This window comes from Orycteropus afer, unplaced genomic scaffold (genome assembly GCF_000298275.1).
Source record: "Orycteropus afer afer isolate SDZICR_OR568_19922 unplaced genomic scaffold, OryAfe1.0 scaffold00014, whole genome shotgun sequence".
Classification (NCBI taxonomy): domain Eukaryota; kingdom Metazoa; phylum Chordata; class Mammalia; order Tubulidentata; family Orycteropodidae; genus Orycteropus; species Orycteropus afer.
Window position 1 is genome coordinate 2,078,748 of NW_006921601.1, and position 16,922 is coordinate 2,095,669.

Consider the following 16,922-nt stretch of genomic DNA (forward strand, 5'->3'; position numbering starts at 1 on the left):
CTCTAATCAGTGTTTTCCCTCTTTAGATGCTATGTCTTGAAAGGAAAGGTTTGTTAGGAAGGTGAAAGTTGCTGACCAGGAACCTGCCTACTGACAGGCTTCATGTCTGCCCAATAAATTTCTCCCCTTGGAAATTATAAACACAAGTGAAACAGTTTCTGACCCTCCCAACTCCCAGAGGCAGAAAAATGGGATATTGTGCTGTTGGTGGGGAAATACTTCACATCAACATTTGTGTGTGTCCTTGCAATAAACTTCTGTGGTGAATTATCTGTATTTCCTCGCCACATCATGAAACTATTAACTGCTGGAGAAAGGCTAGAACCGAGGTCTGTCTGATACAAGAAAAACCTTATTCCTACCCTCCATCTTTCATAATTGCTATGTTTCCCTCAAGTTTTGCCATAAAGTGGTATCCATTGACAAAATGAGCACAATGTGATGTTTCAGCACAACACAGAAGAATAAATGTTGACATTTTATGACGTCATACACATAGAAGAGACAGGGTCGGTGTTCCTGCCATCGTGATGTCAGAACTCATTGCCTATTCCCTGGCAAATTCTCATTTCTTTGAGGCAATCAGCTATACCAGCCTCTCTCATTACTTGTCCTTAGGGGCTACCACTCTTGCCACTCACCCTCTGCATACCAAGGCCATGGTCTTCCTAGATATCCCTTGATACTTTAATGTCTACATGGACAGTCCATTCAATATTTATTCTCTTAGTTCCTTGACTCAAGTGCTAATGATTTCTACTCTGCCTTCTCTACCTGTTGTTGTTGTTAAGTGCCATCAAGTTGTTTCCGACTCATAGTGACCCCATGCACAACAGAACAAAACACTGCCCGATCCCGCGCCAGCCCCACAATCCCTACTATACTTGAGCCCATCATCGCAGCCACTGTGTCAATCCATCTCATTGAAGGCCTCCCCCTCTTTCGTCAACCCTCCACCCTACCAAGCATGACATCCTTCTCCAGGGAATGGTCCCTTCTGACAACATGACCAAAATAGGTGAGACGAAGTCTGGCCATTCTCCCTTCCAAGGAGCATTCTGGCTGCACTTCCTCCAGGACAGATGTGTTAGTTCTTTTAGCAGTCCATGGTACTTTCAGCATTCTCCGCCAGCACCACAACTCAAAAGCATCAACTCTTCTTCAGTCTTCCTTATTCATTGTCCAGCTCTCACATGCATATGAGGCGATTGGAAATATCATGGCTTGTGTCAGGCGCACCTTAGTCCTCAAGGAAATATCCTTGCTCCTCAGCACTTGAAACAGTTCCTTCACAGTTGACTTTCCCAATGCTACACGTCGTCTAATGTCCTGACTGCTGCTTCCATTGGCATCGATTGTAGAACCAAGCAACGTGAATTCCTTGACAACCTCAATCTTCTCTCCATTTATTGTGATGCTGCTCATTGGTCCAGTTGTGAGGATTTTTGTTTTCTTTATATTGAGACGTAATCCATACTGCAGACTGTATTCTTCAACCTTCATCAGTAGGTGCCTTAAGTCATCCTCACTTTCAGCAAGCAAAGTTGTATCGTCTGCATATCTCAGGTTGTTAATGATTCTTCCTCCAATCCTGATAACACTCTTCTCTACGTACTCCCTTATTTATATCCAGGCCATTGTCATCACCCCAAACTCATCTATCTTCAAACACTATCATTTGTACCACATTGATTGACCATGTTTCTTCCACTTTCTTTATTGAACTATTCCTTCTGCAACCACTCTTTGATTTCACTGGAGCATTCAGGCCTTCACTGCTTCCACCTTCTGTCTGTTACCACCTTCCTGTTTTTAGACTTGTATCCAGCTTAAAACATAGTGATTTTTTTTTCTGCAATCATCTAAATTTCTTGGCCTCTCATCTCTCTATGAGATACTTCCAGCAAAATACCAACCATAGATAAAGTGAAACATTTTTCTGTGCCAGCATTTTGGGCAGCTGAATACTACCCACTGAAATCACTATGTTGTTGTTGTTGTTATTGTTGTTTGCCATCGAATCAGACCCGACTCATATAGAGCAGACTTATACCACTGAATCCATTGGTTCCCAACTTCAAATTGAATCTCAGGCCCTGTAATCCCACTGGATTTTTCTAGTCATCTCTCCTGCTTCCTGCAATGACAATTTCAAATTAATTTTTTTTTCTTCCTTTTTTAAAAACTGATTTGGGTGTAAGTTTAGAGAGCAAATTGGTTCTCCATTCAATAATTCCTACACATTTCTTGACATTCATTGCAATCCCCACAATATCACAGCACTCTTCCCACTTCCTGTGTTTACCATTTCTCTTCATCCTTCTTTCCTAGTCCTTCCTGCCTACTGAGCTTTATCCCTGGGTAAATGCTACCCTTTTGATTTCATATGGTTGATTATTCTAATGAGTGCATACCTCCCTGGTATTATTGCTCACCTTTTAGGCCTATCTTTCATTTGGCTGAAACTTGAGCCACAGAGATGAGTTCAGTTCCAGGCCTGAAACATGTGTAAGGGCCATAGTCTCAGGGGTTCCACTAGTCTCTATCAGACCAGTAAGCCTGGTCTTTTTTTTTTTTTATTATTTTGAATTTTGTTCCACATTTTTCTCCCACTTTTTCTGGGACCTTCTATTGTGATCCCTTTCACAGCAGTCAGCAGTGGTAGCCAGGCACCATCTAGTTCTTGTCTCAGGGTCATGCAGGCTGGGGTTCACATGGTCCATTTGTTCTTTGGATTAATTGTTTCCTTATGTCCTTGATTGTCTTCACTCTTCTTTGCTCCAGATGGGGAGAGACAAATTGTTGTACCTGAGATTGCTACTCACAAGCTTTTAGGACCCCAGATGATACTCACCAAAGTAGGATGTAGAACATTGTCTTTGTAGACTGTTGCACCAGTTGACCTTAGTGTCCCCTAAGACTATAGTCCTGAGCCCCTAGGCCTTGCGATTCATTCCATCAAGATATTTGCAAATCACTGTTCTTAACCTTCCTTTTACCTACTCTTCTCTTCACTTTCTGCGGGTAATCTTACTTCTTATTTAATAGACAAAAGTAGAAGCCATCAGATGGAAAACCTGCTCACCCGCCTACATCTGCCTCATCTCCTCCTTCCCTACTGTCTAAACACAGCAAGTATCCCTCTTATTTAAGGCCAGTGCTTATTCCTATGGTCTGAGTCCTTGTCTTTTCCTCTTTGGAATTTCTGACTTCTTTCCACTTTACTAAATTTTTCTCTTTGGTGTTTAAGCAAGTTAAAGACTTCCCTATTGACCAAACCATGCTGGACTCCTTTTCCCTTCCTGCTACCATGCTATCTTCCACTTTACAGCTAAACTTTTCGAAACAGTTGTTTTGGCCCTCTCCATCTTACAGATCTGTTTCCATGCTCATTCTTTAACCCACTTTGTTTTGACTTCTGCAACCCTTATCTACTGGAATAGTTCTCACTAAGGTCACCTTAGGAGCTCTGGTAGTGTAGTGCCTAAGGCACTTGACTGCTAACCGGAAGGCTAGTGGTTCAAACCCAGCCATTCCTCAGAAAGAAATTTGGGCAATCTACTTCCATAGTGATACTGCCTCGGAAACCCAAGTAGGGATCACTATGCGTCTGGTCTGACTCGATGGCACATAACAACAACAACAACAAGGTCACCTTGGCTCACCAAGGTAACCTTCCTATCCCTGAATCCAGTGATTGTTTCCTGGTCCTTAGCTTCCTTCACTTCCAGTTGTTGTTGTTAGGTGCTGTCAAGTCAGCTCCAACTCATAGCAATCCTACATAAAACGGGACTGGACAGGCGCAGCTGAGACTGTCCTACACCCACCTCCCAATCTTTGCTATACCGGAGCGCATCATTGCAGCCACTATGTCAATCCATCGCATTGAGAGGCTTCCCCTTTTTTGCTGACCCTCCACTTTACCAAGCATGATATCCTTCTCAAGGGAATGGTCCCTTCTGACAACACGACCAAAGTAGGTGAGATGAAGTCTCACCATTTTCGCTTCCAAGGAGCATTCTGTCTTAACTTCTCCCAGGACAGATTTATTAGTTCTTCTGACAGTCCATGGTATTTTCAGTATTCTTTACCAACACCAGGACTCAAAAGCATCATCTCTTCTTCAGTCTTCTTTATTCATTGTCCAGCTTTCACATGCGTATGAGGCGACTGAAAACATGGTGGTTTGGGTTGGAGCTCACCTTAGTTTTCAAAGAGACATCTTTGCACTTCAGCACATTAAAGAGGTCTTTTGCAGCAGATTTTTTTTTTTTCCATTGTGATTTGGGTGAAAGTTTACACAGCAAATTCATCTACCATACAGCACTTCACATATACTTTGTCTCATGACATTGACTGCAATCTCTCACAATGCAACAGCTCTCTTCCCACTTCCTCCCCATAGCAGCCCTTCTATTCTCCCATGATTGATCTCTCCAAGGAGTGTATCTACTTAATGTAAATGTTCAGTTCATATGCCTGTCTTTTGTCTGGCTTTTGCAGCAGATTTATGCAGTGCAATACATCCAATTTCTTGACTGCTGCTTCCATTGGTGTTGATTGTGGATCCAAGTAATATGAAATCTTTGACATCTCAATGAGTATTCCATAAATTCCTGAAGCCTTGTTTTTTGCCAATTCCTTCAGTGCAGTTTCAACTTCTTCCTTCAATATCATTGGTTCTTGATCATATGCCACTTCCTGAAATGGATGAACATCGGCCAATTCTTTTTGGTACAGTGACTCTTTGTATTCCTTCCATCTTCTTTTGATGTTTCCTGCATCATTCAATATTTTGCCCATAGAATCTTTCAGTATTGCAACTAGAGGCTTGACTGTTTTCTTCAGTTCTTTCAGCTTGAGAAATGCCAAGTGTGCTCTTCCCTTTTGGTTTTCTAACTCCAGGTCTTTGCACATTTCATTAGAGTAATTGGCTTTGTCCATTAGAGCTGCTCTTTGAAATCTATTCAGCTCTTTTATCTTATCATTTCTTCCATTTGCTTCAGCTACTGTCTGTCTAAGGGCAAGTTTCAGAGTCTTTTCCAACATCCATTTTGATCTTTTCTTCCTTTTCTGTCTTTTTAATGACTTTTGCTTTCTTCATGTATGATGTTCCTGATGTCATTCACAATTTGTCTGGTTTTTGGTCATTGGTGTTCAACATGTCAAATCTTTTCTTCAGATGGCTCTAAATTCACATGGGATATAATCAAGGTCATATTTTGGCTCTTGTGGACTTGTTTTAATTTTCTAAAGCTTTAACTTGAACTTGCATATGAGCAATTGATGGTCTGTTCCACAGTCAGCTCCTGGCTTTGTTTTGGTTGAAGATATTGAGCTGCTCCATCACCTCTTTCCACAGATGTAGTCAGTCTGATTCTTGTGTATTCCATCTGCTGAGGTCCACGTGTGTAGCTCTCATTATATTGTTGAAAAAAGGTATTTGCAATGAATAAGTCGTTGGTCTTGTAGAATTCTATCATGTGATCGCCAGCGTCATTTCTGTCACTAAGACCATATTTTCCAACTACCAGTGATTCTTCTTTGTTTCCAACTTCTCGGTAGCATTTGGCTTTTACTAGTTCCTCATCATTGACCCCTTCCCTTGGTGTCTGTCGTTCAACTCTCATGGCCTTACTACTACCTCTTGGTTACAGTTTCTTAGCCTCCCTTTACAGGCTTACCTTCCTCCTAGTCTTTAAATTAGGAGCTCTGGTAGCATAGTGCCTAAGGTACTTGACTGCTCACCAGAAGGCTGGTGGTTCAAACCCACCAACCACTCCTCGGAAGGAAGGTTGGGCAATCCTACTTCTGCAGTGATACTGCCTTGGAAACCCAAGGAGGGGTCACTATGAGTTGGGGCCGACTCGATGGCAAACAACAACAACAGTCTTTAAATTTAAAACTTTGTATAGATTTTGTTCTTTCTCAGTTTAATTTTTCTAAGACCATTTCATCCCATTCCAGGCCTCAGTTACTGATGATTCCCACTCTGTTCCTCAAACTCCTTTTATCTCCACTTAGGTGTCTCAACATTCCCCCTCCCCCTGCCAAATTTAGCTTGTTTAAGTCCAAATTCATAAACTCTCCTCTTATGCCTAGTAGTGATTCAGATGCAGAAGCTAGAAGGCACATCCCTCTTTCTCACCCCTCATTCAAATTCCAAATCCTATCAATTTGCACTTCTAAATACACTTTAGGAGCTCTGGTAGCAAAGTGGCTAAAAGCACTTGACTGCTAACCAGAAGGCTGGCGGTTCAAACCCACCAGCCACTCCTCGGAAGGAAGGTTGGGCAATCCTACTTCCGTAGTGATACTGCCTCGGAAACCCAAGGAGGGGTCGCTATGAGTTGGGGCCGACTCAACGGCACATAACAACAACAACAACAAATATACTTTGATTCTTTCTGCTCTCCATCTTCATCACAATCTCCCATCAGGGTAGTGTAATTGCTTCTTCTCCCCATATCCACTTTTGCACCCTTCCAATCTGTTTCTAGGAGCTCTGGTGTTGTAGTGCCTCTGGCATTTGACTGCTAACTAGAAGGCTGGTGGTTCAAACCCACTAGCCATTCCTTGGAAAGAAGACTGGGCAATCTATTTCTGTAGAGATACCACCCTGAAAACCCAAGGAGGAGTCGCTGTGAGTTGGAACCAACTTAACGGCAGTGAGTTTGGTTTTTGTATTCTGTTCCTAGGAGCTCTAGTGCTGTGGCTAAAGTATTAGCTGCTAACCAAAAGGTCAACATTTTGAATCTGCCAGCTGCTCCAAGGGAGAAAGATGAGACAGTCTGCTTCTGTAAATATTTACAGCCTTGGAAACCTTATAGGGCAGTTCTCCATCTTATAGGGTCACTAAGAATTGGAATAAACTCAATGGCAGTGTGTTTAGTTGATTTAATCTGTTTCCACTCATCAGCCAGAAAGCAAACCTTAAAACCTTGCATTGTTGTTGTTATGTGCCGTCGAGTCAGACCCGACTCACAGCGACCCCTTCTTGGGTTTCCGAGGCAGTATCACTACGGAAGTAGATTGCCCCATCTACCCTCCGAGGAGTGGCTTAGGATATGAACTAATTAAACATGACCTACTAGGCCCTGCATGATCCAGCTCCTGCCTATCTCCAGAGTGACTGTCAAATAGTGGACTGTCAATACTATTTGCTGACTTGAATCCCACTTAACTCTCTCCTTTCCTCTCTCTGTTCCAACCACATTGGCCTTGCATTTCTTCTAGCCTAGCATGCACTATTCCATTTCAGTGTCTGCCCCTATTACTCCCTCCTTTCCCTCTTACTTTACCTACTTAACTCCTACTCATTCTTCAGATCTTGGTTAAAATACTATTTCCTCAAAGTTCTCTTCTTAGACTCCAACTTTCATAATTCCTCATGCTTTTGGTATGCCTCACTTCTAATAGTTTGTAATTGTATACACCATGAGGCCAGAGTCCCTGTCTGTGTTGTTCACCATTGTATCTTTATCATAATGACTGGCACATAAAATGTGCTTGATAAATATTTGTTGAATGAATATCTTTCACTCTTTCTGAGTTCAATCAACTATTAACATAATCAGAGAAAGGCTTTATATCATAAGAGACAGAAGTGAGCCTGCAAACTTAACTTTTCACCTTTTGCCAATGATTTAGATGTGTTTTTCATCCAAAATCTCACTGAGTAATACCTTCTACCCTTACTATTCACAGATCAGTCAGCACCTAAAGACCCCATCTGGGTCAAATCATTGTCTTTTAGTCCAGTTTGCTTTCAATTTGTAAGACCTAAAAAAAAAAAAAAGAAAAGAAAACCATTGCCATCAATTCAATTCTGACTTATAGCAACCCTATAGGACGGAACTGCTAAATAGGGTTTCCAAGGCTATAAATCTTTACAGAAGCAGACTGCCATATATTTCTTCTGTGGCATGAATGGTGGATTCAAACCGCTAACCTTTTGGTTAGCAGCTGAGTGCTTATCCACTGTGTTACCAGGGCCTTTTACTTCTCTGTCTCCATTGCCACCACCTTAATCATACTTTCATCAGCTTTTATTGAAATTACAGCAACAGTCTTCTATCTGAGTTTCTTGTTTTGAGTCTGATCCCCCCCTTAACTAGTTAGGATTTAGCTCAGTTGCATGTAACAGAGACACAAAGAACAGTGACTTACTAACTTATTTCTCATTCAACTAAAAGTCTAGTTTGGAACTGACATGATAGAGCCCTGGTGGTGCAGTAGTTAAAGTGCTCAGCTGTTAACCAAAACGTTGGTGGCTTGAACCCATCAGCTCCGCAGGAGAAAGATGTGACAGTCTGCTTCTGTAAAGAGTTACAGCCTTGAATCACATGGGGCTGTTCTGTTCTGTCCTATAGGGTCACTATGAATTAGAATTGATGGCAATGGATTTGATTTTTTTTTTTTTCCTGGTTTTATGGTGACTGTGCAGTCATCTGAGAACAAAAATACTTCCCAGCTTTCTGGTTGTGTTCAGGATATAACCTTCATCCTTGTCATCCAAGATGAGAGTGCTGTTCATTACACCCATATTCCAAGGAGCAGGATGAGGAAGGGAGCAGTGAAGGGGCATCCCCTCCTCCCTCAATGGACAAATCCTGGAAGTTGCACATCAGAAATTTGTCATATGGCCATAACTTGTTACATGGGAATTTGGGGAAGGTAATCTTTATTATTGCCAGCCATTTGCCCAGCTAAAAATTGGAGTTTCTATTATGAAGGAAGAAGAGGACAATAGCTATTGGGAAGTACCCACTAATCCATTTTTCCTATTAGCCAAGAATGATTCTTGTAGAATGTAAATGTATCCATAGTACTCATCTCGTAAATGCTTTTCCTGGCAGACTCCTTAGCGTGACTAACAAGGCTTTCTCTGATTAGGTCCCAGCTGACTTCTCTGGCCTCATCTTCAACTCCCTTTCTTCAGTTTTTATTCTCATCCTTGGTTATAGAAGGACCAATTCATTTGTAGTACTTGGATATGTCATGCTGATTCTGTACTTTGTTTTCTCTTTTCAGGTTATGTCTCCTATTCATCCATATATTCACATATTTCACAAATATCTGAGTGACTGCTTTTATCAACACTGTGTTAAACCCTGCAGAGACAGAGGTAAATGAGACAGATGCTGTCCTTGTTCTCTTAGAACATAAGGTACATATAGATATCTGAAGGCCTATACAAAATGAATAGTCACAACTGTGATGAGTGTTGTGAAGAAGCAATGTATGTTGTAATGAGAATACATAATAATGCAAACTTACCTTGTCTGTGGAATGAAGGAGAGCTTCCCTGAGGAAGTGATTTTTAAGCTGAGATCAGAAGGATGAATTAGAATGGACCAGGCAAAAAGATAGGAGGGCTATCTTTCTTCATGACTGCTCACATGCCAGCTTTTATTAGGGCATGAGATGGGGAAAGAGTCCTAAAGATAATTTGGAGATGCCTGTCAGTAGCTTAGGAGATCTCGTTGCTCAGCAGTTAAAGTACTCAGCTGCTAACTGAAAGGTTTGCAGTTTGAACCCACCAGCCACTCCGTGGGAAAAAGATGAACACAATAGCTACTGTGTATACATGACACTTTTAGGCATTTTACCTGTGTTATTTTATTTGGCTGAACTGCATTGCTACCCCATGAAAGGAGCCCTGCTGACACAGTAGTTAAGCCCTCAACTGCTAAGTGAAAAGTTGGCAGTTCAAACCCACAAGCTGCTCCATAGAAGAAAGATGTGCCAGTCTGCTTACATAAAGATTTACAGCCTTGGAAAGAAACCCTATGGAGCAGTTCTACTCTGTCCTATAGGGTCGCTATAAGCCAGAATCCACTGGCTCACCCACTGGTGAGCGGTAGTTTAGACAATGAATGGATAAACGAGCCCTAGGATTACACCTGCCCACGACCACCTCAGGATAGCTATTCCTCTAATACAACTGTGTCACTCATTTTCAGGCACAGCCAAGTCCCCTTCCAGTCTCCCTGTCCCACAAATGCAAGCAGCCAGCAATGTAGCACGGCCCCGCCCATTCCAGCTCTGGCTCTGCCCCAGGTCCCGCCTACATCTAGCCCTGGCCGCTCTCCTTTCTGGCTCCAGTGGGGTCACCCGGAGAAGACTCGAGCCTCTAGGATTCTAGCAACCGTTGTAACTGCTGGGAGAGGTTGGGCTGCGGTTGGGTCCAAGGACGCGCTTTCGTTCTCACCACAGCCTCCCAAGGGGCCCCGCCCCTTTTTTGTCTCTGGTACGCAGTCCTCTCACCTACCCCTCCTCCTCCCTCAATTCCCTGCCCACCCTCCCTCGACTCCCCCAAACCACTAGTCGGCCTGTTCTTCCTCCTCCTCGGCCTTCATCCAGACTGAGTAGTTCACCGTGGAGGTTCGTTTACTTTCCGTCCTCGCGACTCAGCCTGTGCATGGTCTGTTGGAATGGGGCTTTGCTGCCTTTGACTGACGACCTGTTCTTCCCCTTCAAGGGATAGCCAGGCTGCACTCTGAGCGTAGGTCTCTTGCTGTAACCGGGGTTTCCTGACTGGACACTGTCGGCGTGTCAGTTTGTCTCTGCATATGTGTGTGCCCCAGTCTCTCTGTCTGGGTGGCTGGGCTTGGGGTGAGCTTGTGCCTGGGGCCCACATCTATGTTCATCCACTTCTCCAGCAGGCATTTCCCCATGATACCACATCAGCAGATCTGGCCCTCTGCCCTCCCCTTGCCTCCGGTACCGGTTCAGCCAGGTGAGGGAGACCGGATACTGGGATGTAGGAAGGAACTCCTGTGCATGCAGGGAGGGACCCTACTTCCTGAGCAAGCTTCTTAACAGAGCCCTGGGGGGAAGCTAGTGAGGGCTTAAGGGTCTCCTGAAAGGCCTTCTTCTGGCCTGGCTGTACCCTGTAGCTCTACTCATTTTCATGCCCTAGGTCCTTCCCAGCTCTTTCTTTCCCTACCCCCCAGCCTATCCCACTGACCTTAACCATCTCTTACCCAGAGCCTAAGTGCCTTTCTCCTCCTATCCCTTCTGGGCTGGGCCAAGCAGGTGAGGCCCAGCAGTCCAGAACCTGGGACTGGCAGTCAAAGCCCGAGGAGTGGGCGAGGTCAGTGTTGGATGCTCATCTCCTGTTGGTCTCCAAAGAGAAGAAGAAGGTGGGCACATCTGATCAAGCAACATCTGATGCCCATGACTCTAGGAACTCCCTATTGGTCCTGGAGAAAGAAGAGCAGCCGAGGGCCTCTGAGAAGGCAGTGATTGATTCAGAGCAGCCCACGGTGCGGAAGGTCCTGCTAGCTGAGCTCCGAACTCTGTTCTCAGCAGTGCTGCAGGATGGCAGCCCTGCAGCGTGGCACTATCTGCACTCAGTGCTGGGTTTGCTGCCTCCATATCGCTCACTGCTCTGTGACCAGCTTGATTTACTCCCTTTTCTGGAGCAGCTGTACCGCTGGGCACCCTGGGTCCAGTCCCAGCTTCAGCTGGACCTACTAGATGCCATAGATCAGGCCTTTCCCCCAGACACATCTTTGTTAGCGAGTGCCTCCCATACTGACTGCCATGCACAGAAGCAGAGGTTCCATCATGGGCCCCCATACCCCACCTGCCCTTTTGTGCAGGCCCGGTGGAATAGGCAACAGGTAGAGAAGGAGTTGGCTACATGGCTGCGACCACTGACACTGCCTGAGCTACAGCACAGCTTGGGCATTGTTGGTGCTGAGGTGGCCCTAGAAGAGACGCCATGGCTAGATGGCCTTAGCCTCCTCCCCTTGGCACTGGCGACCAACATCCCTGTACAGTATGAAAGCAGTGGCGCTGACAACACAGAAGAGGAACCCACCAGAAGACATACTAGGTAAATGAGGGGCCCAGTCTGGGGCTTTGAGCAGAGGGATAAAAAAAACCAGTTTAGGATGCCCCTAGAGTCTTTTAGATATCTGGGGCTAGCCCCCTGTTGATCTTAGGGATTAGTCTGACCCTAAACCAAACTGGTCTGAAGTTGCTCCTCTTTTCTTCTTTGTCTGCAAAACAACCCCAGTGGTCTTAATGCTAATCCCCACAGGGAAATGGAGAAATTGTGAAAATCAGCCAGCCATGAGCAAGTCAAAGCTTCAGAAAACAGCTTCACTGCCTGAGTTACTACTTTCTCAGATGGTGCTGCAAGCCTTCTTCTTTCTTTCTTTTTTTTTTTTTTTTTCACTCATCATAATCTCTGGGCCTTGCTTCTGGGCCTACCTATGTTGGGTGCTGTATACAGGGTCCTTCTCAGAGTTACTTCTGAATAAGTGTTTGTTTGAGGGTCCTTCCCAAACATGCCTACATAAGCTAAGCCAACAGCAAGGCAGATTCGAGTTGGCAGCACTCCTAGATGGACCTTTCATCATGACCCTTCCAGAGCCTTCTTCCAGGCCTGATGTGCATACCAGCTGAGCCCCTGGCCACTTCAGTGACAAAGTATTTCTCTCTCTGGCTCTGTGCAGGATTTCAGAATGCCTACAGAGCCCTTCTCTTCTGAGAGTTCTCTAGCTCTAGTCTTGGAATTCCTCCCCCACCTTCAGGTCTGATTTTCTATATGCTTTGCTGCTCACATTCATTATCTAGGGAAAAGGGCTAGTTTTACCTTTAATCAAACTTGGCTTCCTCAGTTTTTGCTACAAGTTTATGCCTGGGTCAAGTTTTTCTTTAAGCCTTAGAGCCCTGTTGTTGTGGTAGTTCGGTGCTTTCGAGTTCCAACTCCTAACGCGCCACGTACAGCAGAATGACACACTGCCAGCTCCTGCACCATCCTCACAATCATTACTATGTTTTGAGCCCATTATCGTAGCCACTGTGTCAATCCATCTCATTGAGGGTCTTCCTCTTTTGCACTGACCCTCTACTTTACCAAGCACGATGTCCTTCTCCAGGGACTGGACCTTCCTGATAACATGTCCAAAGTATGTGAGATGAAGTCTCGTCGTCCTTGCTTCTAAGGAGCATTCTGGATATGCTTCTTCCAAGACAGATTTGTTTGTTCTTGTGGCAGTCCATGATATATTTAATATTGTCTGCTAATACCATAATTCAAAGGCATCAATTATTCTTAGGAGCTCTGGTAGCATAGTGCCTAAGGTATTTGACTGCTAACAAGAAGGCTGGTGGTTTAAACCCACCAGCCACTCCTCGGAAGGCAGGTTGGGCAATCTACTTGCGTAGTGATATTGCCTTGGAAACCCAAGAAGGGGTCGCTGTGAGTCGAATCCAACTCGACAGCAGTGAGTTTTTTTTGTTGTTGTTTTGAATTATTCTTGGTCTTCCTGTTCAGCTTTCACATGCGTATGAAGAGTTTGGAAAGATCATGGCTTGTGTCAGGCACAACTCAGTCCTCAAAGTGACATCTTTGCTTTTTAACACTTTCAAGAGGTCTTCTGCAGCAGATTTTCCCTGTGCAACACATCATTTGATTTCTTGATTGCTGTTACTATGGGCATTGATTGTGGATCCAAGTAAAATGAAATCCTTGACAACTTTAATCTTTTCTCCATTTATCGTGACATTACTTACTGGTCCAGTTAGGAGGACTTTTGTCTTCTGTATGTTAAGTTGTTGTTCTGGTTATCTAGTGCCACTCTGATAAGAATATATCACAAATGGGATGGCCTTAACAAACGGGAGTTTATTCTCTCAGTTTGGAGGCTTTAAGTCCAAGTTCAAAGTGCCAGGCTCTAGGGGCTATGTGAAAGCCCCTCGACCTTGGGTTTCAGCTCTGCCTCTTGCTCCCAGCCCACTGAAGCTAGAGGCATCTCTTCACTCAGGCAGCTACTGGCTGCTGAGGCTAACAAGCCCAAGGTCGACAAATAAAATGGGATAGTTCCGATGTTACCAAACCACATGGCAGGGCATTAATTCAAGTCCATTGTAAGTCCCAAGGTCGGCAGAGCATGGCAGGCTGCTGAGCAATGACACAACTATGTGCAGAGTTAAAGCGTGCCATAAGCTAGCGACCATTCCCCAAGGCTTCTCCTTATATACAGGAAGCAGACCACATCCCTAAGGCAGCTACTCAGCTGCTTACAGTAGACTCCACCATGGGGTTGATTACCATTCTCATCATGGGGAATACTACATCTAGCTGCCCAACCACTCAACCAAGCCCAGCCAAGTTGACACACAAACTGAACCCTTACAGCTGTAATTCATACTGAAGGCTGTAGTTTTTTATCTCTTCATCAACAAATGCATCAAGTACTCTTTGCTTTTAGCAAGCAAAGTTGTGTCATCCACATATCTCAAGTTGTGAATGTGTCTCCCTTCAATCTTGTGCCATGTTCTTCTTCATGTAGCCCACCTTCTTGGATTATTTGCTCAGCATACAGATTGAATAAGTATGGTGAAAGGATATAACCCTGATGCATACCTTTCCTGATTTTAAACTGTGGATTATCCCCTTGTTCTGTTCAAATGAGTGTCCCTTGGTCTACTCTTGGCCTATGTACAGGTTCCCCATGAGCACAATTAAGTGTTCTGGAATTCCTATTCTTTGAAGTATTATCCTTAGTTCATTATGATCCACACAGTCTAATTTGCATAGTCAATAAAACACAGGTGAACATCTTTCTGGTGTTCTCTGCTTTCAGCCAAGATTGATTTGACGTCAGCAATGATATCCTTCATTCCACATCCTCCCCTGAATCTGGCTGGAATTTCTAGCAGTTCCCTGTCAATATATTGGTGCACCTGTTTTTTAATTATTTTCACCAAAATTTTACTTGTGTGTGCTATTAACGATATTGTTCAATAATTTCCATACTGTTCAATAATTTCTGAATTCTGTTGGACCACCTTTTTTTGGAATGGGCACAAATATGGATCTCTTCTAGTTGGTTGGCTAGGTCCCTCAAATTTCTTGGCATAGACAAGTGAACACTTTCAGTTTTGCATCTGTTTGTTAAAGCATCTCAATTGGTGTTCTGTCAATTCCTGGAGCTTTTGTTTTTATCAGTGCCTTCAATGCATCTTGGACTTCTTCCTGCAGTACAATTGGTTCTTGATCATATGCTACCTCCTGAAATAGGTGAAGAAGCTCTGGTGGTGTAGTACCTAAGGCATTTGACTGCTAACCAGAAGGCTGGCAGTGTAAACCCACCAGCCACTCCTTGGAAGGAAGATTGAGCAATCTACTTCCGTGGTGATACCTTGGAAATCCAAGGAGGGATCGCTATGAGTTGGATCTGGCTCAACAGCAGTGAGTTTGTTTTTTGGTTGGAAATAGGTGAACATCAACCAATTCTTTGCGGTACAGTGGCTCTGTGTATTCTTTCCATCTTCTTTTGATATTTCCTATGTCATTCAATATTTTGTCCATAGAATACTTCAAGATTGCAACTTGAGGCTTGAATTTTTCTTCAGTTCTTTTAGCTTAAGAAATGCTGAGTGTGTTTTCTCCTTTTGGTTTTTTAATTCCAAGTCTTTGCAAATTTCATTATAATACTTTACTTTGTGTTCTTGAGACTCCGTGTGAAATCTTCCGTTCAGCTCTTTTACGTCATCAATTGTTCCATTCGTTTTTGCTACTCTATATTCAAGAGCAAGTTTCAGAGTCTCTTGTGACACCCATTTTTGGCTTTTCTTTCTTTCCTGTCTTTTAAATGACCTTTTGCTTTCTTCTAAGGAGCTGGTGCCATAGTGGTTAAAGCATTCAGCTGTTAACTAAAAGGTTGGTGGTTCAAACCCACCAGCTGCTTCATGGGAGAATGATGAGGCAATCTGCTTCTGTAAAGATTTACAGCCTTGGGAACCCTATGGAGCAGTTCTTCTCTATCCTATAGGGTCACTGTGAGTTGGAATCAACTCGAAGGCAGTAGGTTTTTGATTTTGCTCATCTTTATATATTATGTCCTTGATGTCATCCCACAACTCAACTGGTCATTAGTGTTCAATACATCAAATCTATTCAAGTGGGATGTACTCAAGGTCATACTTTGGATGTCATGGACTTATTTCAGATTCCTTCAGCTTCAACATGAATTTGCATATGAACAATTGATGGTCTGTTCCGAAGTCAGCTTCTGGCCTTGTTCTGGCTGATGATACTGATCTTCTCCATTATCTCTTTCCACAGATGTAGTAAATTTAATTTCTATGTATTCCACACAGTGAGGTCTGCATGTGCGTCAGTGTTTATGTTGTTGAAAAGGTATATGCAGGGAATAAGTTGTTGTCTTGCGGAATTCTATCATGCAATCACCAGTGTAGTTTCTGTCACCATGGCCAGTGGCACAACAATTTATGCCTTCAATAACCCCAGCAGGCTCTTCCTCTCTGGAGGAGTTGCCCTAACCCCTGAGTACAAGTTTCCTTTCTTGAAGTAAAATGCTCATAGAAGTTGGAGAGGGGTCAAATTCTCTGCCCTTTCTCCAGACTTGGAAGTAGACCTCCGAGGACTAGTTAATGTGGTTTAATTTGTGTGACAATAAAAGGCTTATAGAAGTTCTCCAGAACTGGCCTCCCAGGCATTAATTCATTAAGTATAGCTCTCTGATGATGGAGTGCCTAAAGCATTTGACTGCTAACCAGAAGAAGGCTGGCAGTTCAAAACCACCAGCCACTCCTTGGAAGGAAGACTGGGCAATCTACTTCAGTAGAGATACCACCTCAGAAACCCAAGGAGGGGCTGCTATGAGTCGGAATCGACTGGACAGTGGTGAGTTTGGTTTGGTTTGGAACACATCACAGGGGGCACTGATGGCTCAAGTGGTTAAGTGCTTGACTGCTAATCAAAAGGTTGGTGGTTTGAACCCACCAGCTGTTCTATAGGAGAAATATGTGGCAGTCTGCTTCCGTAAAGATTTATAGTCTTGGCAACTTTATAAGGCAGTTCTACTCTGTCCCATAGGGTTGCTATGCATCAGAATTGACTCAACAACAATGAGTTTTTAATATGCATCAGGAAC

General features: G+C 43.8%; 1 protein-coding gene across 1 annotated transcript in view; it reads left to right on the forward strand.

The window, feature by feature from the left end:
• Window positions 1-10,677: 10,677 nt before the first annotated feature.
• The window catches only part of DNHD1 (dynein heavy chain domain 1), a 98,448-nt gene continuing 92,203 nt past the window's right edge, over window positions 10,678-16,922 (forward strand). Inside the window, 2 exon segments of the mRNA XM_007956446.1 lie at window positions 10,678-10,741; window positions 10,993-11,845. Of these exon segments, the coding sequence (XP_007954637.1) occupies window positions 10,678-10,741; window positions 10,993-11,845 (917 nt within the window).